General features: G+C 45.0%; 1 protein-coding gene across 1 annotated transcript in view; it reads left to right on the top strand.

Moving 5' to 3' along the window:
- Window positions 1-23,769, top strand: part of LOC120060161 (connector enhancer of kinase suppressor of ras 1-like) — a 98,178-nt gene that overhangs the window by 30,120 nt on the left and 44,289 nt on the right. The window contains exons 5-8 of the mRNA XM_039009282.1: window positions 11,715-11,756; window positions 13,376-13,495; window positions 22,196-22,264; window positions 23,052-23,180. Of these exons, the coding sequence (XP_038865210.1) occupies window positions 11,715-11,756; window positions 13,376-13,495; window positions 22,196-22,264; window positions 23,052-23,180 (360 nt within the window). The remainder of the gene's footprint in view (window positions 1-11,714; window positions 11,757-13,375; window positions 13,496-22,195; window positions 22,265-23,051; window positions 23,181-23,769) is intronic.

Genomic DNA, 23,769 nt, shown 5'->3' with positions numbered 1-23,769 from the left:
TAGTGGTCTCTGACATCATAGTGGTCTCTGACATCATAGTGGTCTCTGACATCATAGTACCCTCTGACATCATAGTGGTCTCTGACATCATAGTAGTCTCTGAATTCTGGTCAGTCTCGCTCAGGTAGAACAAACTTCATCTTGCACCTTTTTCCAGTGCTGAATTGAATGTCTTTGAGAAAATAGAAAGGTGTCAATGTATTTTTTTTCTCGCCAACATCCTTAATGGAAAAGTAATCCAAGAAGTAATCATCTAGTTTTTCAAAAGTATATGTAATCTGATTAGTTATTTTTTTCTTTCTGGTAACGTAACGGATTAAAGTTGCAGTTTATCAGTTACTCCCCAACCCTGACCATGAGCTTGTTTCAACGGACACCAGTGTCAACACCAGCTGCCTGATGATGACTCATCGCTTTGACCACTCATACTACGGTATACAATGAATGGACATGAGCCATTTCATTCAGATATTTATTGTTTCTAGCCAGCTCTTTATGGAATTGTCATGCCAGTGTTTGGCTTTACAATGACAATGGAGTAGGCTAAAGTACAGACAGATCTGGGACCAGGGTAGAGACAGATCTGGGACCAGGGTAGACACAGATCTGGGACCAGGGTAGAGACAGATCTGGGACCAGGGTAGAGACAGATCTGGGACCAGGGTAGAGACTGACCGATCTGGGACCAGGTTAGAGACTGACCGATCTGGGACCAGGTTAGAGACTGACCGATCTGGGACCAGGTTAGAGACTGACCGATCTGGGACCAGGTTAGAGACTGACCGATCTGGGACCAGGTTAGAGACTGACCGATCTGGGACCAGGTTAGAGACTGACCGATCTGGGACCAGGGTAGAGACTGACCGATCTGGGACCAGGTTAGAGACTGACCGATCTGGGACCAGGGTAGAGACTGACCGATCTGGGACCAGGGTAGAGACAGTAGCATTTGCAGTTCACTTAGGCTGAGTTTTATTGGATTTACTATTTGAAGTAATTGAGTTAGGAAATGTTGAACGTAACGCTCCAATATAGAGCAGGCTGAAAGTGAACTCTCACTCCTTGGAGTCCCTTCACCAGCATTTAAAGAGATATACTCCTAATAATTCACATGGGTTGGTTTGGTGCAGACCAAATTATATTTAAAAATAATTTCAAATACTTTATCTGGGCTTGATTGAGCTTGCCTGACTATATGGAAGCAATAGAATAGTTGCAAAAGAGCAAACCCCGCCCATCTGGTACTTTTAGACCAGCAGTTCTCATAATGTTTCACCGGGGGGAGGGGGGCACGGGGGGGCATCCCGCTCAATGGGCTAAAAAAACTTTAGCTAGGGCCCCACAGTTTGGGAACCACTGCTTTAGACCGGCTGGGTTGGTGTGGTGTTGAAGAGGTATAAAGAGATACACTCCAGGTATGTTCACACACACACTCATTCACACCACACACCACACACACACACACACACACACACACATTCACAAATGCATGCTTCAGTTTGACTACATTACCTCCCAGCGATGATGTGGCATATATCCTAGTGACATTTACTCATAAAAGGATATTTTATTTTATTTGGCCAATTCATCTCTGGGTCCGCTATAGGAAGCCCACTTACACTTAAAGGTCCAATGCAGCTGTTTTTAGTTCTATCAAATCACATTACTGAGATTGTTTTCAATTAAAATTGTCAAAAATAAACCGAAATAGCTTAATAGTGAAGAGCAATATCTCAAGCAAAAATGTAGCTAGGACTCTCTAGTGGGAGTGGTCTGAGTGGAGAGAGGAAAACTAGCTGTTATTGGCAGAGAGGTTTGACACAATCTTTCTTATTGGTCTACCGACACATTTACAGCCTGGTGATGTTACCAGGAAGGCCAAAACTAAATCCCACCAAAACAGGCTGAAATTTCAGGCCGTCTTTCCAACAGCTAAAACACTAAAAGGGCATTATCATAATTTTCACAATTTCACAGTATTATTCCAACCTCATAGTGTGTAAATATATATAAAACACATGAAAGATCAAATTTGACTGAACTGGGCCTTTAAACTACTCAAGGGCTTTTGTGTCACAATGATTATTAATGTGTGTGTGTGAATGCATCCTGAGATTAGATTGCAGTGTGTTCTTCCACCCAGAACAATCCACATCTGTTTCCTAGACAACGACAAAGCTCACCACTTAGACATCGGGCATGTCATTTTTTGCATTTTCTTTTTATTTAACCTTTAATTTAACTAGGCAAGTCAGTTAAGAACAAATTCTTATTTACAATGACGGCCTACATCACATGACCTAACTATATGAGAGAAATGAACCTCATGTTTGAGTAGTTGTGCCTTGCTCCCTCAGTTTATAAATCCAATCCAAGTTGAACGCTACTTCCTGAGTGTTATTTTCTGTATAAATGACAGACGAACAGTCATTTACAATTCATTGTAGATGATTTGTAGTGAATGGCTCTACCCTCAGTTTTAGGGCCATCTTTCATTAACTGGAATAAAGGCGTATTGCGTAAGCAATAACACACAGCAGACTGTTGAATAACTGCACACCTCTGGCAGTGTGAGAAAGCACAAAGCCCAAGGTCAATTTCTATAAAGACTTTATTTATTATAAACGTAATGGAGGCTTTCATAGTCACTCTTCTGCTAAGCAGCAACCACAGTTTGTGAGGAAGTCACACTGAGGGGAAAATGGAACATTGAAGTGCCGGGGGCTGTTGTGAACAGAGCTGGTGGCGGGGGCTGTTGTGAACAGAGCTGGGTGGCGGGGGCTGTTGTGAACAGAGCTGGGTGCCGGGGGCTGTTGTGAACAGAGCTGGGTGGCGGGGGCTGTTGTGAACAGAGCTGGGTGCCGGGGGCTGTTGTGAACAGAGCTGGGTGGCGGGGGCTGTTGTGAACAGAGCTGGGTGGCGGGGGCTGTTGTGAACAGAGCTGGGTGGCGGGGGCTGTTGTGAACAGAGCTGGGTGGCGGGGGCTGTTGTGAACAGAGCTGGGTGGCGGGGGCTGTTGTGAACAGAGCTGGGTGGCGGGGGCTGTTGTGAACAGAGCTGGGTGGCGGGGGCTGTTGTGAACAGAGCTGGGTGGCGGGGGCTGTTGTGAACAGAGCTGGTGGCGGGGGCTGTTGTGAACAGAGCTGGGTGGCGGGGGCTGTTGTGAACAGAGCTGGGTGCCGGGGGCTGTTGTGAACAGAGCTGGGTGGCGGGGGCTGTTGTGAACAGAGCTGGGTGGCGGGGGCTGTTGTGAACAGAGCTGGGTGGCGAGGGCTGTTGTGAACAGAGCTGGGTGGCGAGGGCTGTTGTGAACAGAGCTGGGTGGCGGGGGCTGTTGTGAACAGAGCTGGGTGGCGGGGGCTGTTGTGAACAGAGCTGGGTGGCGGGGGCTGTTGTGAACAGAGCTGGGTGGCGGGGGCTGTTGTGAACAGAGCTGGGTGGCGGGGGCTGTTGCGCTTCAGCTTTATTCCTCTCTCTCTCTCTGGATAATGGGACCAGTAGATGTGGTCCTCTCTCTCTCTCTCTGGATAATGGGACCAGTAGATGTGGTCCTCTCTCTCTCTCTGGATAATGGGACCAGTAGATGTGGTCCTCTCCCTCTCTCTGGATAATGGGACCAGTAGATGTGGTCCTCTCTCTCTCTCTCTGGATAATGGGACCAGTAGATGTGGTCCTCTCTCTCTCTCTCTCTGGATAATGGGACCAGTAGATGTGGTCCTCTCTCTCTCTGGATAATGGGACCAGTAGATGTGGTCCTCTCTCTCTCTGGATAATGGGACCAGTAGATGTGGTCCTCTCTCTGGATAATGGGACCAGTAGATGTGGTCCTCTCTCTCTCTGGATAATGGGACCAGTAGATGTGGTCCTCTCTCTCTCTCTCTGGATAATGGGACCAGTAGATGTGGTCCTCTCTCTCTCTCTCTCTCTGGATAATGGGACCAGTAGATGTGGTCCTCTCTCTCTCTCTCTCTCTGGATAATGGGACCAGTAGATGTGGTCCTCTCTCTCTCTCTCTCTGGATAATGGGACCAGTAGATGTGGTCCTCTCTCTCTCTCTCTCTGGATAATGGGACCAGTAGATGTGCTCCTCTCTCTCTCTCTCTCTGGATAATGGGACCAGTAGATGTGGTCCTCTCTCTCTCTCTCTGGATAATGGGACCAGTGGATGTGGTCCTCTCTCTCTCTCTCTGGATAATGGGACCAGTAGATGTGGTCCTCTCTCTCTCTCTCTGGATAATGGGACCAGTAGATGTGCTCCTCTCTCTCTCTCTCTGGATAATGGGACCAGTAGATGTGCTCCTCTCTCTCTCTCTCTGGATAATGGGACCAGTAGATGTGGTCCTCTCTCTCTCTCTGGATAATGGGACCAGTAGATGTGGTCCTCTCTCTCTCTCTGGATAATGGGACCAGTAGATGTGGTCCTCTCTCTCTCTCTCTGGATAATGGGACCAGTAGATGTGGTCCTCTCTCTCTCTCTGGATAATGGGACCAGTAGATGTGGTCCTCTCTCTCTCTCTCTGGATAATGGGACCAGTAGATGTGGTCCTCTCTCTCTCTCTGGATAATGGGACCAGTAGATGTGGTCCTCTCTCTCTCTCTGGATAATGGGACCAGTAGATGTGGTCCTCTCTCTCTCTCTCTGGATAATGGGACCAGTAGATGTGGTCCTCTCTCTCTCTCTCTGGATAATGGGACCAGTAGATGTGGTCCTCTCTCTCTCTCTCTGGATAATGGGACCAGTAGATGTGGTCCTAACTCTCTCTCTCTCTGGATAATGGGACCAGTAGATGTGGTCCTAACTGTCTCTCTCTCTGGATAATGGGACCAGTAGATGTGGTCCTCTCTCTCTCTCTCTCTGGATAATGGGACCAGTAGATGTGGTCCTCTCTCTCTCTCTCTGGATAATGGGACCAGTAGATGTGGTCCTCTCTCTCTCTCTCTCTGGATAATGGGACCAGTAGATGTGGTCCTCTCTCTCTCTCTCTGGATAATGGGACCAGTAGATGTGGTCCTCTCTCTCTCTCTCTGGATAATGGGACCAGTAGATGTGGTCCTCTCTCTCTCTCTCTGGATAATGGGACCAGTAGATGTGGTCCTCTCTCTCTCTCTCTGGATAATGGGACCAGTAGATGTGGTCCTCTCTCTCTCTCTCTGGATAATGGGACCAGTAGATGTGGTCCTCTCTCTCTCTCTCTGGATAATGGGACCAGTAGATGTGGTCCTCTCTCTCTCTCTCTCTGGATAATGGGACCAGTAGATGTGGTCCTCTCTCTCTCTCTCTGGATAATGGGACCAGTAGATGTGGTCCTCTCTCTGGATAATGGGACCAGTAGATGTGGTCCTCTCTCTCTCTCTCTGGATAATGGGACCAGTAGATGTGGTCCTCTCTCTCTCTCTCTCTGGATAATGGGACCAGTAGATGTGGTCCTCTCTCTCTCTCTCTCTGGATAATGGGACCAGTAGATGTGGTCCTCTCTCTCTCTCTCTGGATAATGGGACCAGTAGATGTGGTCCTCTCTCTCTCTGGATAATGGGACCAGTAGATGTGGTCCTCTCTCTCTCTGGATAATGGGACCAGTAGATGTGGTCCTCTCTCTCTCTCTCTGGATAATGGGACCAGTAGATGTGGTCCTCTCTCTCTCTCGGGATAATGAGACCAGTAGATGTGGTCCTCTCTCTCTCTCTGGATAATGGGACCAGTAGATGTGGTCCTCTCTCTCTCTGGATAATGGGACCAGTAGATGTGGTCCTCTCTCTCTCTCTCTGGATAATGGGACCAGTAGATGTGGTCCTCTCTCTCTCTCTCTCTCTCTCTGGATAATGGGACCAGTAGATGTGGTCCTCTCTCTCTCTCTCTCTGGATAATGGGACCAGTAGATGTGGTCCTCTCTCTCTCTCTCTGGATAATGGGACCAGTAGATGTGGTCCTCTCTCTCTCTCTCTCTGGATAATGGGACCAGTAGATGTGGTCCTCTCTCTCTCTGGATAATGGGACCAGTAGATGTGGTCCTCTCTCTCTCTCTGAATAATGGGACCAGTAGATGTGGTCCTCTCTCTCTCTCTGAATAATGGGACCAGTAGATGTGGTCCTCTCTCTCTCTGGATAATGGGACCAGTAGATGTGGTCCTCTCTCTCTCTGGATAATGGGACCAGTAGATGTGGTCCTCTCTCTCTCTCTCTGGATAATGGGACCAGTAGATGTGGTCCTCTCTCTCTCTCTCTCTGGATAATGGGACCAGTAGATGTGGTCCTCTCTCTCTCTCTCTGGATAATGGGACCAGTAGATGTGGTCCTCTCTCTCTCTCTGGATAATGGGACCAGTAGATGTGGTCCTCTCTCTCTCTCTGGATAATGGGACCAGTATATGTGGTCCTCTCTCTCTCTCTGGATAATGAGACCAGTAGATGTGGTCCTCTCTCTCTCTCTGGATAATGGGACCAGTAGATGTGGTCCTCTCTCTCTCTGGATAATGGGACCAGTAGATGTGGTCCTCTCTCTCTCTCTCTGGATAATGGGACCAGTAGATGTGGTCCTCTCTCTCTCTCTCTGGATAATGGGACCAGTAGATGTGGTCCTCTCTCTCTCTCTCTGGATAATGGGACCAGTAGATGTGGTCCCCTCTCTCTCTCTCTGAATAATGGGACCAGTAGATGTGGTCCTCTCTCTCTCTCTCTGGATAATGGGACCAGTAGATGTGGTCCTCTCTCTCTCTCTCTGGATAATGGGACCAGTAGATGTGGTCCTCTCTCTCTCTCTCTGGATAATGGGACCAGTAGATGTGGTCCTCTCTCTCTCTCTCTGGATAATGGGACCAGTAGATGTGGTCCTCTCTCTCTCTCTCTCTGGATAATGGGACCAGTAGATGTGGTCCTCTCTCTCTCTGGATAATGGGACCAGTAGATGTGGTCCTCTCTCTCTCTCTGGATAATGGGACCAGTAGATGTGGTCCTCTCTCTCTCTCTCTGGATAATGGGACCAGTAGATGTGGTCCTCTCTCTCTCTCTGGATAATGAGACCAGTAGATGTGGTCCTCTCTCTCTCTCTCTGGATAATGGGACCAGTAGATGTGGTCCTCTCTCTCTCTCTCTCTGGATAATGGGACCAGTAGATGTGGTCCTCTCTCTCTCTCTCTGGATAATGGGACCAGTAGATGTGGTCCTCTCTCTCTCTCTCTGGATAATGGGACCAGTAGATGTGGTCCTCTCTCTCTCTCTCTGGATAATGGGACCAGTAGATGTGGTCCCCTCTCTCTCTCTCTGAATAATGGGACCAGTAGATGTGGTCCTCTCTCTCTCTCTCTGGATAATGGGACCAGTAGATGTGGTCCTCTCTCTCTCTCTCTGGATAATGGGACCAGTAGATGTGGTCCTCTCTCTCTCTCTCTGGATAATGGGACCAGTAGATGTGGTCCTCTCTCTCTCTCTCTGGATAATGGGACCAGTAGATGTGGTCCTCTCTCTCTCTCTCTCTGGATAATGGGACCAGTAGATGTGGTCCTCTCTCTCTCTCTCTCTGGATAATGGGACCAGTAGATGTGGTCCTCTCTCTCTCTCTGGATAATGGGACCAGTAGATGTGGTCCTCTCTCTCTCTCTCTGGATAATGGGACCAGTAGATGTGGTCCTCTCTCTCTCTCTGGATAATGAGACCAGTAGATGTGGTCCTCTCTCTCTCTCTCTGGATAATGGGACCAGTAGATGTGGTCCTCTCTCTCTCTCTCTCTGGATAATGGGACCAGTAGATGTGGTCCTCTCTCTCTCTCTCTGGATAATGGGACCAGTAGATGTGGTCCTCTCTCTCTCTCTCTCTGGATAATGGGACCAGTAGATGTGGTCCTCTCTCTCTCTCTCTCTGGATAATGGGACCAGTAGATGTGGTCCTCTCTCTCTCTCTGGATAATGGGACCAGTAGATGTGGTCCTCTCTCTCTCTCTCTGGATAATGGGACCAGTAGATGTGGTCCTCTCTCTCTCTCTCTGGATAATGGGACCAGTAGATGTGGTCCTCTCTCTCTCTCTCTGGATAATGGGACCAGTAGATGTGGTCCTCTCTCTCTCTCTCTGGATAATGGGACCAGTAGATGAGGTCCTCTCTCTCTCTCTCTCTGGATAATGGGACCAGTAGATGTGGTCCTCTCTCTCTCTCTCTCTGGATAATGGGACCAGTAGATGTGGTCCTCTCTCTCTCTCTCTCTGGATAATGGGACCAGTAGATGTGGTCCTCTCTCTCTCTGGATAATGGGACCAGTAGATGTGGTCCTCTCTCTCTCTCTCTGGATAATGGGACCAGTAGATGTGGTCCTCTCTCTCTCTCTGAATAATGGGACCAGTAGATGTGGTCCTCTCTCTCTCTGGATAATGGGACCAGTAGATGTGGTCCTCTCTCTCTCTGGATAATGGGACCAGTAGATGTGGTCCTCTCTCTCTCTCTCTCTGGATAATGGGACCAGTAGATGTGGTCCTCTCTCTCTCTCTCTCTGGATAATGGGACCAGTAGATGTGGTCCTCTCTCTCTCTCTCTGGATAATGGGACCAGTAGATGTGGTCCTCTCTCTCTCTCTCTGAATAATGGGACCAGTAGATGTGGTCCTCTCTCTCTCTGGATAATGAGACCAGTAGATGTGGTCCTCTCTCTCTCTCTCTGGATAATGGGACCAGTAGATGTGGTCCTCTCTCTCTCTCTCTGGATAATGGGACCAGTAGATGTGGTCCTCTCACTCTCTCTCTGGATAATGGGACCAGTAGATGTGGTCCTCTCACTCTCTCTCTGGATAATGGGACCAGTAGATGTGGTCCTCTCTCTCTCTCTCTGGATAATGGGACCAGTAGATTTGGTCCTCTCTCTCTCTGGATAATGGGACCAGTAGATGTGGTCCTCTCTCTCTCTGGATAATGGGACCAGTAGATGTGGTCCTCTCTCTTTCTCTGGATAATGAGACCAGTAGATGTGGTCCTCTCTCTCTCTCTCTGGATAATGGGACCAGTAGATGTGGTCCTCTCTCTCTGGATAATGGGACCAGTAGATGTGGTCCTCTCTCTCTCTCTCTGGATAATGGGACCAGTAGATGAGGTCCTCTCTCTCTCTCTCTCTGGATAATGGGACCAGTAGATGTGGTCCTCTCTCTCTCTCTCTCTGGATAATGGGACCAGTAGATGTGGTCCTCTCTCTCTCTCTCTCTGGATAATGGGACCAGTAGATGTGGTCCTCTCTCTCTCTGGATAATGGGACCAGTAGATGTGGTCCTCTCTCTCTCTCTCTGGATAATGGGACCAGTAGATGTGGTCCTCTCTCTCTCTCTGAATAATGGGACCAGTAGATGTGGTCCTCTCTCTCTCTGGATAATGGGACCAGTAGATGTGGTCCTCTCTCTCTCTGGATAATGGGACCAGTAGATGTGGTCCTCTCTCTCTCTCTCTCTGGATAATGGGACCAGTAGATGTGGTCCTCTCTCTCTCTCTCTGGATAATGGGACCAGTAGATGTGGTCCTCTCTCTCTCTCTCTGAATAATGGGACCAGTAGATGTGGTCCTCTCTCTCTCTGGATAATGAGACCAGTAGATGTGGTCCTCTCTCTCTCTCTCTGGATAATGGGACCAGTAGATGTGGTCCTCTCTCTCTCTCTCTGGATAATGGGACCAGTAGATGTGGTCCTCTCACTCTCTCTCTGGATAATGGGACCAGTAGATGTGGTCCTCTCACTCTCTCTCTGGATAATGGGACCAGTAGATGTGGTCCTCTCACTCTCTCTCTGGATAATGGGACCAGTAGATGTGGTCCTCTCACTCTCTCTCTGGATAATGGGACCAGTAGATGTGGTCCTCTCACTCTCTCTCTGGATAATGGGACCAGTAGATGTGGTCCTCTCTCTCTCTCTCTGGATAATGGGACCAGTAGATTTGGTCCTCTCTCTCTCTGGATAATGGGACCAGTAGATGTGGTCCTCTCTCTTTCTCTGGATAATGAGACCAGTAGATGTGGTCCTCTCTCTCTCTCTCTGGATAATGGGACCAGTAGATGTGGTCCTCTCTCTCTGGATAATGGGACCAGTAGATGTGGTCCTCTCTCTCTCTCTCTGGATAATGGGACCAGTAGATGTGGTCCTCTCTCTCTCTCTGGATAATGGGACCAGTAGATGTGGTCCTCTCTCTCTCTCTCTGGATAATGGGACCAGTAGATGTGGTCCTCTCTCTCTCTCTCTGGATAATTGACCAGTAGATGTGGTCCTCTCTCTCTCTCTCTCTGGATAATGGGACCAGTAGATGTGGTCCTATCTCTCTCTGGATAATGGGACCAGTAGATGTGGTCCTCTCTCTCTCAAGGATGATCAATGGAAACAGGATGCACCTGAGCTCAATTTCGAGTCTCATAGCAAAAGGTCGGAATAATTATGTAAGGTATTTCTGTTATTTTATTATTAATAAATTAGCAAACATTTCTAGAAACCTATTCATGATTTGTCATTATGGTGTATTGTGTATAGATTGCTGAGGATTTTTATTTATTTAATCCATTTTAGAATAAGGCTTTAACGTAACAAAATATGGGAAAAGTCAAGGGGTCTGAATTCTTTCCGAATGCACTGTATGTCATATCCTGTTCTGTGGGTTCACAAATACAGAAGAAGAATGTATCCCAGGAGCATAGATGAAGCATGATTATGGTTGGTAATAGCAGCATATGGGGGAATTTGAATAATTTAAATAGATGGCACCTGTTGTAGAGAATCTGTAACGTTTGGATGTCAGTCAACTTTGAGGTCAGTGGACATTGTACAAACTTAGATTTTGGAGTGTACTGCCCCTTTAACTATTGAGCTGGGGATCAGAGTGGCAGGATGTCTTTAGAGATTTACGTAAGAAGTTCTGTGGCGTGGTGCCCTGATGTAAATAGATCACACTCAAGCGTCTCTCGGTTTCTCGCTCGCTCTCTCTTTCTTCCTCTCTCTCTCTCTTTCTTCCTCTCTCTCGCTCTCGCTCTCGCTCTCTCGTCACACAAGCTTTATTTGACTAACTGTAATCCTAGTGCTCATTACTTACAGGAGCTCACAGGACTTACCCTCCACCCCACAGGGCAACCCAGGTAAACACACACACCATGTCCCAGGGACAAAAATAACCTCCCACTCGCTCTGCTATGTTGACATAATGTTGGATCAGTATTGCGTAACAGTGCCTTTGAATACAATTGCTCTGCCCCTCTAAAAAGGTGTGTTTGTCAATGAAGTGACAAGTGAGGTAAATACAGTGAGCGGCCTGGATGGCACGTGGGCGTTATAGTGCTAATAGTACTCTCTAATAGTCCACTTCCCGGTGTTTTGGAATGCCTCAGGTCTTTTTATCAGAAACAAATAGGACATCAAACCATCAGAATGTCCCACTGTCAGATATCAATACTGTTTTCAGTCTCTGTGGGAGCTCTTTGTTATTACACACCACCTGACCCTGTTGTTTTCTACAGGATTCTACTGTGTCTGACCCTGTTGTTTTCTACAGGATTCTACTGTGTCTGACCCTGTTGTTTTCTACAGGATTCTACTGTGTCTGACCCTGTTGTTTTCTACAGGATTCTACTGTGTCTGACCCTGTTGTTTTCTACAGGATTCTACTGTGTCTGACCCTGTTGTTTTCTACAGGATTCTACTGTGTCTGACCCTGTTGTTTTCTACAGGATTCTACTGTGTCTGACCCTGTTGTTTTCATTGTGCTCTTTTGACAGGATTCCACAGTTTACGAGAAAGAAAAAGACATCATCTCCATCGTGAGTACACTCGTATCCATTGATTTCTTTCCCTCAGCTACTGTCTTTTCTAAATACTGTTCCTAATTATTAGTTCATTGAAACATTCATTTATGTATAATGATTTTAATCATTGAGGGACAAACAGCTGAAGTGTAGTGGTGCAATGGATCGGTTGTTTATTCAATAAATCAATGTTTAATTATATCTGTCTTTGCTCAAATAAATGTCTTCTAGACTAGTGCAACCATTTCCCCAGAATGTTTTTTAGTTTGAGTTTTTTCCAGTTCTAATGCAAACAACAACTTAATTAGAAGCATGTGATTTGTTACATCAACAATAAATACTGAACAAAAATATAAAAACAACATGCAAGAATTTCAAAGATTGTACTGAGTTACAGTTCATAGCAGGAAATCAGTCAATTTAAATAAATTCATTAGGCTCTAATCTATGATTTTCACATGACTGGGCAGGGGTGCTAACTGGGCAGGCTAACCCACTGTGGGGGCAGGCCCAGCCAATCAGAACAAGTTTTTCACCACAAAAAGGGGACAGAAATACTCCTAAGCATTTGTGGTCTTTTATTGTCCCCAGCACAAGGTGCACCTGTGTAATGATCATGCTGTTTAATCAGCTTCTTAATATGCCACACCTGTCAGGTGGATGGATTATCTTGGCAAAGGAGAAATGCTCATTAACAGGGATGTAAACAAATCTGTGCACAAAATTTGAGAGAAATAAGCTATTTATGCGTATGGAACTTTTCTGTGATCTTTTATTTCAGCTCATTTAACATGGGACCAACACTTTACATGTTGCATTCATGTTTTCTTTCAGTATAGTATGGAAATATATAGCCTGAATTTAAAATGGATCACTGGTCTACAAACAATACCCCATAATGTCAGTGGAATTATGTTTTTTATAATTTTTACAAAATAATAAAGAATGAAAAGCTGAAATGTCTTGAATCAATAAATATTCAACTCCTTTGTTATGGCAAGCCTAAATCAGTTCAGGAGAAAAACATGTCTTAACAAGTCACTCTGTGTGCAATAATAGTGTTTATCATGATTTTTGAATGACTACCTCATCACCCCACACATACAATTATCTGTAAGGTTCTTCAGTGAAGCAGTGCATTTCAAACACAGATTCAACCACAATGACCGGGGAGGTTTTCCAATGCCTCACAAAGAAGGGCACCTATTGGTAAAAAGGAATGGGCCAAAATTCACCCAACTTATTGTGGGAAGCTTGTGGAAGGCTACCCAAAACGTTGACCCAAGTTAAACAATTTAAAAGGCAATGCTACCAAATACTAATTGAGTGTATGTAAACTTCTGACCTACTGGGAATGTGATGAAAGAAATGAAAGCTGAAATAAATCATTCTCTCTACTATTATTCTGACATTTCACATTCTTAAAATAAAGTGGTGATCCTAACTGACCTAAGACAGGTTTTTTTACTAGGATTAAATGTCAGGAGTTTTGAAAAACTGAGTTTTTAAATGTATTTGGCTAAGGTGTATGTAAACTTCCCGACTTCAACTGTATGTATTCACACCCCTTCACAGGTAGACCCATATAAAATATAAGTGGAACCATTTTTAATGTACAACATCTCTCCCGCCAGTGTCGTCAGTTGGTGGCGGTGTGTGATGAGATTCTGTACTGCAGTCCAGAGGCACTCCTTACCCACACTGCCCAGCTGGAGAGGGTTGACCTGGTGCCTGTCTTCGATGGCGATCACCTGGTAAGTAGCACACTGTCAGTGTCATTCTAATGAATCAATCAGATCTGCGACATGCTCTGGCTAACCAATCAGAACATCTGTTATTGAGCCCTGTCTGTATCTCTTACTCTGTCTGCCTCTACCTCCTCTCTACTTCCTGTCTCTACCTCTACCTCCTGTCTCTTTCTCTCTGTCTAACTAATCAGACGTAATTTCTTTACAGTACATTCGGAAAGTATTCAGACCCCTTGACTTTTTCCACATTTTGTTATTTTACAGCCTTATTCCAAAATTGATTAAATACAATAATTTCCTCATCAATACCCCCTAATGACAAAGCAAAAACAGGTTTTAGAAATGTGTGCTAATTTATTACAAATTAAAAACAGAAATACCTTATTTACAAAAGTATTCAGATCCTTTGCTATGAGACTCTAAATTGAGCTCAGGTGCATCCTGTTTCCATTGACCATCCTTGAGATGTTTCTACAACTTGATTGGAGTCCACCTGTGGTAAATTCAATTGATTGGAACATGATTTGGAAAAGCACACACCTGTCTATAAAAGGCAGTTGACAGTGCATGTCAAAGCAAAAACCGAGACAGGATTGTGTCGAGGCACAGATCTGGGGAAGGGTACCAAAACATGTTTGCAGCATTGAAGGTCCCCAAGAACACAGTGGCCTCCTTCATTCTTAAATTGAAAAAGTTTGGAACCACCAAGACTCTTCCTAGAGCTGGCCGCCCGGCGAAACGGGAAGAAGGGCCTTGGTCAGGTAGTTGACCAAGAACATGATGGTCACTCTGACAGAGCTCCAGAGTTCCTTTGTGGAGATTGGAGAAACTTCCAGAAGGACAACCATCTCTGCAGCACTCCACCAATCAGGCTTTTATGGTAGAGTGGCCAGATGGAAGCCACTCTTCAGTAAAAGGCACATGACAGCCTGCTTGGAGTTTCCCAAAAGGCCCCTAAAGGACTCTCAGACCATGAGAAACAAGATTTTATGGTCTGATGAAACCAAGATTGAACTCTTTGGCCTGAATGCCAAACGTCACATCTGGAGGAAACCTGGCACCATCCCTACAGTGAAGCATGGTGGTGGCAGCATCATGCTGTGGAGATGTTTTTCAGCAGCAGGGACTGGGAGACTAGTCAGGATCGAGGGAAAGATGAACGGAGTAAAGTACAGCGAGATCCTCAATGAAAACCTGTTCCTGGGTGTTCAGGACCTCAGACTGGGGCAAAGGTTCACCTTCCAACAGGACAATGACCCTAAGCACACAGCCAAGACAATGCAGGAGTGGGTTCGGGACAAGTCTCTGAATGTCCTTGAGTGGCCCAGCCAGAGCCCGGACCTGAACCAGATCGAATATCTCTGGAGAGTCCTGAAAATAGCTGTGCAGCGACGCTCCCCATCCAACCTGACAGGGCTTGAGAGGACCTGGGAGAAACTCTCCAAATACAGGTGTACCAAGCTTGTAGCGTTATACCCAAGAAGACTTGAGGCTGTAATCGCAGTCTCAATACTTATATAAATTCGTTTTTTTTATTTTTTTAATACATTTGCAAAAAAATCTAAAACTGTTTTTGCTTTGTCGTTAAGGGGGATTGTGTGTAGATTGATGGGGAAAAAAAATCAATTTTAGAATAAGGCTGTAATGTAACTGTGGAAAAATTATTTGTCTGAATACTTTCTAAATGCACTATGTCATCCTGATGGTCCTTTAGGGACGACTCATGTTCTCGTCGTCTCTCTATGCTCTACTTCTCTCACACTCTGTACTCCTTATTTCTGTTTCATCATTCTCTCTGATCCTTTATTCAAACTTCTTGTACACTTTCTCCTCGGCCTAGCTCTCTCGCTCTATCCAATCAGTCCTCAATCGACCTCCTCCTTTGTTATAGGTGTCCCATTTTGCTCTCCTTTTCTCTTGCTTCTCTCTCCTACGTTTTCTTTCGTTTTTTTCCCTCAGTTTTCCGTTTTCACTCCGTCAAGGTAAAGTTTCACCACCACCCGTAGGCAGCGCGTGGGTTTAAAGTTTGGGAAAGCTATTCTTTTCAGGGGGGGGGGGGGATAAAATTTTATGATGAAGCATTTTATGGTTCTAACATTGCATACTATTACTAATGTGATGAGCAGATTGGATAGTCATAAATTAGGCTAATAATCTAGCTGGCGCACTGTTTGCAAAAAATACTGTTCTGCTTTCCTTTTCTTTGCTCAGCCCCAGCTAGAGGGACATTTTCTAGGAGGATCTGAGAAATATATGACACATCCACCGCTCAGCTCCAGCTAGAGGCGCATTTCATAAACACATTTCATGTAATTCTCCATCACTTTATTATCTATGACTGGAGACATTAGCATACTCTTTAATACCACAAAATGACAGGGAAGGCTGATCAGCTGACGCTGACAAACTGAGCTCAATAAAAACGACCTTGTCTTGAATGCAACCATCTAATCGAGGCCTATGAAAGGGGAGATGCATATTGTAGGCTATGACGTCTATCTAGCCTGGAGGAGGAAATTATTGTCCTTAAAAAACTTGGCACGGACTCACCTAATGATAAATACAGAGAATATGCGGCACAAAATCAACAGGAATATGCTCTCCGCTATTGTGGCAATAAGATTGTTGGCTTAATAGCCTATTGGGAGTTTTTCAAATTTTGATAGCCTAACTAAAGACCATCTCATCTTTGTCTCCTCTCTTTTGTGTTTTTCCCACGATTTTGTATTTTTAAATATTGTATTGTGATAGGCTTACGCCTATTTTAGTTGCTTTTCACTGACAGCCGCAAATCAATGATCAGCTGTGATATTTGCTACACACGCTGCCCAAATTGTAGGCTTCCCAAATTCTGCGCTTCCAGGCTGTATCCGCTTGTGATTTTAAAACAATCCTCAGCTATTTCAAAAGAAAAAAAGCAAATGATCCTCTGTGGCAGATCATGCTCTCTGGTGTAGTGTTTTGAAGGATTTCATTTATTTCTGTTAGGGGAAGCTTTTTTGGGGAAAAGTTTCAAATAGATCACACTGAATTTTCAACTTATTGGCCTTCATCAAAAGGGCGATTTACAAATGGCAAGCACATAGCAAAACATTGCCCTCTTTAGGTGCTTAAGGAAACTGAATCAGTGGAAATCGGTCAATTCCCCTTCAGATTATAGGGGTCTTTATACTATCAATCAATCAAATGTATTTATAAAGCTCTTCTTACATCAGCTGATGTCACAAAGTGCTCTACAGAAACCCAGCCTAAAACCCCAAACGGCAAGCAATGCAGGTGTGGAAGCATGACCAAATGTATGTGGACACCTGCTCGTCAAACATCTCATTCCAAAATCACGGGCATTAATATGGAGTTGGTCCCCCCCTTTGCTGCTATATTAGCCTCCACTCTTCTGGGAAGGCTTTCCACTAGATGATGGAACATTGCTGCTATAACAGCCTCCAGTCTTCTGGGAAGGCTTTCCACTAGATGATGGAACATTGCTGCTATAACAGCCTCCAGTCTTCTGGGAAGGCTTTCCACTAGATGATGGAACATTGCTCAGTAGTGAGTGTTGTAACCAAGTTGCAATAGAGGACAGACGTTTTTTTACCCGTTATTCGCTTCAGCACTCGGCGGTGCCGTTCTGTGAGCTTGTGTGGCCTTCCACTTCTCGGCTGAGCCGTTGTTGCTCCTAGACGCTTCCACTTCACAATAACAGCACTTACAGTTGACCAGGGCAGCTCTAGCAGGGCAGAAAGTTTACCAACTGACTTGTTGGAAAGGTGGCATCCTATGACGGTGACATTATGAAAGTCACTGAGCTCTTCAGTAAGGCCTTTCTACTGCCAATGTTTGTCAATGGAGATTGCATGGCTGTGTGCTCGATTTGTATACACCTGTCAGTAACGGTTGTGGCTGAAATAGACATATCCACTAATTTGAAGGGGAGCCCACTGTGGGAGCGCACCCTCTGACCAGAGCACCCACTGTGGGAGCGCACCCTCTGACCAGAGCACCCACTGTGGGAGTGCACCCTCTGACCAGAGCACCCACTGTGGGAGTGCACCCTCTGACCAGAGCACCGACTGTGGGAGCACACCCACTGTGGGACCGCACCCTCTGACCAGAGCACTGACTGTGGGAGTGGTCATTTGTATTGTTGTTTTAAAGAGGAAGAAGAAGAGGGAACAAAAAGTAAGTTGACAGCTGGGGGCGATGTGACCTGTCAGAGTGATTGGTTAGAATAGATCATTTGGGGTCATTGTTAATAGACCTTGGCTGACTGGGGCTATCTTCTGGGAGCAAGGAAATGGTTGTTGAAGTGGAGAGAGTGATGACTGCAGTCTGGTGCGTGTCTGTTGTGTTTTAAATGCATGGGCCCTCTGGGCCATGAGCCCACTGATGTGTTTCAAAAGCAACATGCAAGGCAGCGATCGCTTTCACGTTATCCAATGAGAGTTATGGAACCAGATCTGTCTCTCATACTATCTGAACCCAGGTCTGTCCCTCCTCCTCCCGTCATCATCACGGCTCTCTCCCTTCATCTTCATGCAACAGCTGGGCAGTGTTCATTAGGGCAGCAAACGGAAGAAAACCAACTGAAACAGGGAGGGATTATTATATCATGTTCAATTAGAAACGCTTGTCTTCGCTTTCCATTGCAAAACGTTTTGCTTCGTTGTACCCTAATGAATACAGCCGTTGAGTCTGAGGGACGTGGTGGTGGCCTTTCACATTCAGATCTGCTCCAGTCCATAAGTCTAAAAGCCCCAGGAGTCATGTGATGTATATTGATCACGGTTGGGCTATGCATGATCGTGTTCCACACGGTTGCCCTTACCGTGCCTGCGCAAATATCAATCAGGACCCCAGGGGAAAAGTGACATACAGGTAGATAGATCACTATGGGACAGGTAGCCTAGCGGTTGAAGGGAAACTCCACACAAAAACTATCTTGTCACGCCCTGACCTGAGAGATCCTTTTTATGTCTCTATTTTTGGTTTGGTCAGGGCGTGAGTTGGGGTGGGTATTCTATGTTCTATGTTTTCTATTTCTTTGTGTTTGGCCGGGTGTGGTTCTCAATCAGAGGCAGCTGTCTATCGTTGTCTCTGATTGAGAAGCATACTTAGGTAGCCTTTTTTTTCCCACCTGTCTTTGTGGGAAGTTGACTTTGTTTAGGGCACATAGCCTTTGAGCTTCACGGTTTGTTTTTGTAGTGTTTATTGTTTTGTTCGGCGTCATTTTGCTTTAATAAAGAAAATGTACGCTCACCACGCTGCACCTTGGTCCTCTCCTTTAAACAGCCATGACATATCTTTTGGATTTTTGTTTCATTTTTCATTTGTCCATTTTTGATATAGTCCCTAAATATTTTCCATGTCAGCAATCAAGTTTTCAAGATGTATAACTTTCAAAATAAGGAAATAGATCTTGAAAACTTGATTTCTGGGACAACTGTATATCAACAATGGACTAATGAAAAAAAATACCCAAATATTGTTTTGGTGTGGAATGTTCCTTTTAACAGCTTTGGGCCAGTAACCAAAAGGTCGCTCTGTGAGATGTTCAATTATGTTGCGACTTTTGGCTAATTAATATTCAAGATAATTGACTGATTTTAATTACTGGAAAAATGAATTGATCAGATTTATTTGATTAATTTGGTTATCCTATCAAAATTAATCTGAGGGACACCATTACGGGTTGAATTATAGAGAGGCTCTTAAATTAATTCTCAGTAGTTATCGTTAACCGTTATTCAATGAATCTTATATCAACAATAGGCTTAGTCAACAGTGAATTGACTATATTCTCATTCTGAACAGTCGAGAAGCTCTGAGACCTCAAGCACCCAATCGCTTGCAAATGAACTTAATGCCACAAATAATTCACTGAAGGTTTTATTCTCTCAACCCTGTCCTTCAGAGCCCAATGGCATGGGCTATTACCATTACATTTTCAATGCACTTAACTCTAAACAAAACCCCATAGGAGTAATGGCTTGTATTGCCTTGACATGCGGAAGGTCTGGTGTTCTGTATATGAGTGTGTGTGTGTGTGTGTGTGTGTGTTTGCGCGCACCCTTGCCTGCATGTGTGAATACTGTGTATTTATAAATGCAATTTGTTAGCTAACATCAGTCTGCCATAGAGGGAGACTTAACAAGTGCTCTGTAAAAACCCACAAATATCAGGGGATTACCACGCTAGATAGAATCAGTAGGAAACATGAACCTCGTGGCATCGTCTGTAAGCCAGTATAATCACAGTATAATGATGCCGCTATTAACTATAAAGGCGTAATGTTTATCACAAGCTGTTAGTGGGAGGGCTGTTCGCACTTCATACCGCTCTGGGCAAAAGTAGTCCACTATATAGGGAATAGGGTTCCATAGGGCTCTGGTCTAAAGTAGTCCACTATATAGGGAATAGGGTTCCATAGGGCTCTGGTCTAAAGTAGTCCACTATATAGGGAATAGGGTTCCATAGGGCTCTGGTCTAAAGTAGTCCACTATATAGGGAATAGGGTTCCATAGGGCTCTGGGCAAAAGTAGTCCACTATATAGGGAATAGGGTCCCATAGGGCTCTGGGCAAAAGTAGTGCACTATATAGGGAATAGGGTGCCATTTTGGATGCACATACTGGCCTATTGAAGACAGTAAGATTTCTAACACAGCCAGTGCATTACCTGTGTTGCACACGTTATTTTTGTATTTATTTATTTATTTAACCTTTTATTTAACTAGGCAAGTCAGTTAAGAACAAATTCTTATTTACAATGATGGCCTACCCCAGCCAACCTGACCCTAACCCGGATGACGCTGGGCCAATTGTGCGCCGCTCTATGGTACTCCCGATCACAGCCGGTTGTGATACAGCCTGGAATCGAACCAGGGTCTGTAGTGACTCCTCTTGCACTGAAATGTCACTCGGGAGTTATCTAGATTGATTAGCGGGGATTTAGTGTTGTGAAAGAGAATGGCTACTTAAATTAGTGAAATGATCGTAGGTGAAATAGCGGAGTGAAATGTCCTGCTTGGTTGAAGGAGGTTGCATAGTTAGGGCCAGGAGTTTTCTTACCGTGTGACCTGATTATGAATTGCTCTATAGCAGAGGTGTCAAACATGGTTTGAGTAAAAATTTTAGATGTATATTTTTATATTTGGGTGGGGGGGGGGGGGGGGTAACTCAATGTACTCTAAAATGACTGAAACCAAATTGAACTAGAAATACTAGAAATAAAGGACCTCCATTTATACAGTTTCTTGACTGTGTCCAGCTCGCTAATAATCACCTAAATGAAAGCTAGACAGTCTGGGAGCATCGGGATTTAAAAAAATAATAATAACATTATTGACGAGGGAAATATAACCAATTTTCAATGTGGGCCCGTCGAACCTCGTTGAAGACCAAACACAGCCCCTGGGGCTAAATGAGGTGGACACACCTGCTCTACAGGCTGTTACTAGGCCCTGGAGTTTTTCTTTGTCAGGTGACCAGGAAAAACTCTTTGCACTACACATATTGTTTAAATATAAGCAACTCCATTCCGACAGTAAAATCCATCCTGACTCGGTTATGTCTGAAACTAGCCTGGTCCCAGATTTCTACGTGCTTTTGCCTTCTCCATTGTCATTGTTTGGCATGACAATTCCATAAGAAGTTTGCAAAAGAGCAGAAACCAGCTAGCATCCAGGCTAGGATACTAACTCTACTGAATCCGCTTGAACAGTACATTGAAGTAATGAGTGATGAATGAGGTTTATCCGGACTTTATAGGCTGGGGCTTGGTTTTACTCACCCAGTCAGATGAATGCTTGCCAGGGAAAGGAGAGGGAACAGCGTTTTTAGTACAATCTCTCCTCTGGGACAGCCTGCCTGGGATAAAGATGTTGATAAAGATGGCTACTCCTAATGGAGTCTGAAGCATTCTAGATGCCACCTAACTTCCGAGAGAGAGATTCTATTTGTTTATTATTAGGATCCCCGTTAGCCGACGCCAATGGCGACAGCTAGTCTTAGTGGGGTCCGTCTCATAACGAAAAATACATTACAGACAAAATACTTTACAATTGACCTACATTTACATGAGATAGAAGGGCGTTCCATGCACTTATGATACTGTACTTTTCCCTGAATTTGTTCTGGACCTGGGTACTGTGAAAAGACCCCTGGTGGGGTAAGTGTGCACATTGAGTGTGGCGTCAAAAATGCCCTGCGGTACACCACACTTTACATGTTTGACATAAGAGAAGCTTCCATTAAAGAAAATCCTCTGAGTTATATAAATTGATTGATAGATCTGAATCTATCAATATGGCAGAGGTTGAAAAACCATACAGTAAGTTTTCTCAACAATAGGTTATGGTCAATAATATTAAAGGTTGTACTGAAATCTACCAGTACAGCTTCCAAATAAAAAAAAATAAACCAATCATCAGTCATTTGTTTCAGTGCAGTACATGTTGAATGCCCTTCTCTATAAGCATGCTGAAAGTCTTGTTCATGTTTACAGGGAAATAGCAGTGTATTTGCTACGCAATGACTGACATAACAAGAGGAAAACTGATGATGCACTACCCAATTTAGAAATTGCACCTTGCATTGAACCAGTCAAAGGTCAAAACACAGTGGATTCCACATCCATCATGAGGCTGTAGTGTGCTGTGACTGTCATACAGTCTCCAATAGTTGTGTATCTATCTGCTTATCTTTGGCAGTCACCCGCTGACTTCTGTGACAAGATATTAGCTGGGGACGAGGTGATCCAAGTCAATGACCAAATAGTGGTGAGTATATTGAGCACACACACACACACTGGCTGAGTCTGGACCAGCCAAGCATGATTAATAATGATTATGATTATAATAACGTTATCTGCCACAGTGGAGACTTGATCTGATAGTCATTGTCATTATCAGAAATAATGAGAGAGTTGAGCCATCAAGGTCCTAATAGTGTAACTCAAAGACCATGGGTGTTAACTGGTAATAGAATTCACATATCGCTATAAGAATTGATTCCATTCCATTAAATAAAACATCTAATTGATTTCTTGGAAAAAAGCAAAAAGTGAATCAATGGTCCCAGATCTGTTTATGCTGTCTTGCCAGACCGTGACCATAGGAGTTGGCTACAGTAGATGGCACAAACGAGATCTCGGACCAGGCTAAATCAATGTTGTACGACATTGGAATTTCCATTGTGCTGAATGAATAGGTTGCACTGTATGTTGTGACGTGTTACTTTCTTTTTGTCATATTCGTGTAGGTCATAGTAGACTTGTTTTGAAGTAGTATTTCAGCGGTGCTTGATTGAGCTTGTCTGGAGCAAATAGAACCAATGGGAAAAGTCCCAAAAGTACAAAGCCCACCCATTTGGCACTGCAGGCAGGCTCTAGCACAGGGGTGGGCAACTCCAGTCCTCGGGAGCCTGATTGGTGTCACAGTTTTGCCCCAGCCCCAGTTAACACACCTGACTCCAATTTAGCCTATACTATTCAATTCCAGGTCTAGGTCATTATGAACTATCTGGGTCTATATAAACTACAAGTCCCATGGTGCTGTGCTCTGTCAGGTTGGCTGGAGCAGGAATAACCTGTTGAAGAAACTACAGGAGAACCCCAGTGGGGTGACCCTGGTCCTCACGAAGGTCCCCGTGTCCCTGAATCTCAAAGACACACCCCAACAGCCCCCCTGCCCAAAGGTTGGTTATTATACAGTCTGAAACGCATACACACACACACACACACACACACACCATTCTTATTTTCTTCAGGCCCATATTCACCACTACCTACGTTCAACATTCCACCACAGACTGGACCCAGGATACATATTATCAATACTCACTAGTTCATCATAAGTGACTTTCTCCTGACCACTGGTATTGACAGAACATACTGTAGTACATTCTGGAATGAGTAGGAAAAAGGAGTGTTTGTGTCATGTCTATAAGAGGAGGCTGGTGGGATGAGCTATAGGAGGATGGGTGCTCATTGTAATGGCTGGAATCAAACGAATGGAACGGAGACTCTGGACAACCCCCTGTGGTTCTCTGCAAACGTCAAAGCAGTGATTCGCTCCTGCAGGTTCATGCTCTACATCATCCGTAAGGTACGACCCTACATCACGCAGGAAGGGGTCCTAATCCAGGCACTTGTCATCTCCCGTCTGGACTACTGCAACACGCTGTTGACTGGGCCATGAAACACCTGCAATTTATCCAGAATGCTGCAGCCCGCCTGGTGTGCAACCTTCCCAAGTTCTCCCATGCCACCCTGCTCCTCCAAGCT

This window comes from Salvelinus namaycush, chromosome 15 (assembly GCF_016432855.1).
Source record: "Salvelinus namaycush isolate Seneca chromosome 15, SaNama_1.0, whole genome shotgun sequence".
Lineage (NCBI taxonomy): Eukaryota > Metazoa > Chordata > Actinopteri > Salmoniformes > Salmonidae > Salvelinus > Salvelinus namaycush.
The sequence above is the reverse complement of the archived record's forward strand: the minus strand, read 5'-3'. Positions and strand labels throughout refer to the sequence as shown.